Genomic DNA, 3,009 nt, shown 5'->3' on the forward strand with positions numbered 1-3,009 from the left:
TATATATATATATATATATATTTACATCGGGCCCAAGCGCGATTATTTGGTTCATTATCTGTATATTGTGTATTATATATGTATATGTTTTTGTCCGTATGTAAGCGTGTTTATTTGGATGTGTGCATATTTGTATATGGTTATATCTTCCACGCAGGTAAAAGCCATCTGTTGCACAGATCAAAGCAGCAATGAAACACTGGACAGCGAATTTTTGTATCTCAACCTTACACGAGGCACCTACGCATCCGAAGAAGAATTAAATGGGGCTAAATCACCGGATGATATCATAGACAGTACGTCAACATTTTCTTATATTATTATTATTATTGTTGTTGTTGTTGTTGTTGTTGTTGTTGTTGTTGTTTTACGTTCTGAATTCATATTCCGCCGAGGTCGACTTTGCCTTTCATCCTTTCGGGGGTTGAGAAAAAGAAGTACCAGTTGAACACTGGGGCCGATGTAATCGGCTCATCCCCTACCTCCCCCAAGTTGCCCTTGTGGCAAAAATGTGAACTAATAATTATCATTATTGTTGTTGTTGTTGTTGTTGTTCTTTTAGTTGCTGTTGTTTTTGTTATTGTTATAGTTTTTTTATGGCTACGTGTCTTGCTTTTTCCCACTCTGTAGACTTCATAACATACTTCAGTTGTTTGCTTTTGGGGATTTTTTTTTTTTTTTTGTATTACATTTTTTTGTTATGCATCCAATACTGATAATCACTGAGGAAATATATGGTTACTTTCTCCTTTTTAACTTTCGGTCTCATACAAGGCTGAATATATATATATATATATCAAAAGGCAATGTTTATCTCCAAATTAACTTGGACGTTGTGTTAGAACACACAATACTGCGTTATTTATCTTGAGAGGACCTCTCACAAAAGCTAAGCAACATTTCGTCTGTCTTCATGTTCTGAGTTCATTTTCCGCCAGGGTCGACTTCGCCTTTCATCTTTTCGGGGTCGATAAATTAAGGGTCGATGTAATAGACTGGCTTCTTCCTCCCCCCCAAATTTCAGGCCTTGTGTCTATAGTAGAAAGGATTATGTATACAGCACCTTGATATTTTATGTTATCTCAGTAGTTTGCGATAGTATTCATTTGCTGGTCAAGGTGGATAGCCCTATATTCAAACTTAGTGCAACGGTCTCTAACACAGGTGTTACCCTTCTATCTCTTCTGAATGTCTTTGCACTAAAGCCATTACTATAGAACATAGATTTTCAAAGTGGGCGCTACCGCTCCCCGGTGGGCGTTGAGAAGGTTCAGGTGGGCGCTGGTGTCTAAGGAAGTGGGAGCTTAGAGAAAAAGGAGGCATTGGGAGGAAGGCAGTGAATTGGGGGACGCTATGAATTTATTATGATATTATTATAGCATTGTATACAAATTATATAATATTATATTAAACATCAAATGATTCATAGTATATATAAATTAGTAAAATATAAAATATTTATTTATACATAAAAATAGAGGTGGAGGCGCTGGGGGTATCATGTGGCCATGAATGGGAGGAGGCAAAAAGTTTGAGAACCTCTGCTATAGAATTTGGATGTATTGAGCAGTAGATGATATACCTCACAATATTATGTCACTTTTCCTATTTCCAGGATGACTTTCATTTGTAGACTTAGGGGTAAGCGGACAGTTGCTCGAAAACAATTTATCGAAAGCAGTTGACCAGCATAACAATAGACGGAAGTAACAGTTGCTCGAATCAACAATTCACAGAATTATAGAAAATATTAAAATGTTGTAATAAAGCTATATTGTCTCTCGTTTCATTAAAATAATTTCTTTCTTTTGGAATATATAACCTGGTGAAGTTTACATGTGTGCGTGTGTCTGTCTGTCTGTCATATGTTTCCAGTCTAAAAGCCAATGTTGTTGACTTGTAGGCATGAACATCACACACACATACACACACACACACACACACACACACACACACACACACACACACACACACACACACACACACACACACACACACACAAGTACGTACACTCACACACGTATGTCTGTGTGTATGCAGTTGGCAATAACGTAAGACGATATATTGTATAAGATTTCAATCAAATAAATATTTTAATAAAACACAACGATAAATGTTATTTTTTTTTTCTAACTTTAACCTGTTTCCCGCATTTTGAATATTTGCTCATAATTCGATAATTAACATGTTTTTACAGGAAGCAAAAAAAAACAAAACATTAAAGTAATAAAAGGTTAAATTATCGAGAGAGAGAAAAAACGAAACATAACTACCTCATCAAGAAAACAATGAAAAAAAAAGAAAAAGAAAGAAAGAGTGATGGGAATTAAGGAGCAGAAGGTGGTGGGGTGGGGGAGTAACGGGTCGCACACCGCAGCCCAAATGGCGCGGACTTGATTGCAAAGCCGTTGCCGCAGAAAATGGCCACCGACACTCGCTGCAGCAGCAGACGCTGCCTTTTAGCCTTTTTGTTTGTTTTCTGAGTGAAGAAGTTATGGTCTTCTTTCCCTTTCTCGCTAATTTCATCTTTTATACTTTTAATGTTATCTTTTTTTTTTATTCCTGTAAAAATATGTTGTTAATAAAATTTGTAATTAAGGCAGCAAGCTGACGGAACCGTTAGCACGCTGGACGAAATGCTTATAGTGGTATTTCGTCTGTCTTTATTTTCTGAGTTCAAATTCCGTCGAGGTCGACTTCGCCTTTCATCCTTTCGGGGTCGATAAATTAAGTACCAGTTGCGTGGAGTCGATTTAATCGACTGGGCCCCCTCTCCCAAAAATTTCGGGCCTTGTACCTAGAGTAGAAAAGAATCGTTGGCACGCCGAGCAAAATGCTTAGCGGTATTTCGTCCGTCTTTACGTTCTGAGTTCAAATTCCGAGAAGGTTGACTTTGCCTTTCATCCTTTGGGGAATGATAAATTAATTATCAGCTGAGTCTGGTGTCGAAGTAATCGACTTATCCCATCCCCCAAATTTACTGGCTTTGTTCCAAAATTTGAAATAAAA

General features: G+C 37.3%; 1 protein-coding gene across 1 annotated transcript in view; it reads left to right on the forward strand.

Annotated features, from left to right (window-relative positions):
• The window catches only part of LOC106883560 (ephrin type-A receptor 4-B), a 136,992-nt gene that overhangs the window by 107,952 nt on the left and 26,031 nt on the right, over window positions 1-3,009 (forward strand). Inside the window, exon 10 of the mRNA XM_014934611.2 lies at window positions 158-296. Within this exon, the coding sequence (XP_014790097.2) occupies window positions 158-296 (139 nt within the window). The remainder of the gene's footprint in view (window positions 1-157; window positions 297-3,009) is intronic.

Source organism: Octopus bimaculoides, chromosome 9 (assembly GCF_001194135.2).
Source record: "Octopus bimaculoides isolate UCB-OBI-ISO-001 chromosome 9, ASM119413v2, whole genome shotgun sequence".
In the NCBI taxonomy this organism is placed as follows: Eukaryota; Metazoa; Mollusca; class Cephalopoda; order Octopoda; family Octopodidae; genus Octopus; species Octopus bimaculoides.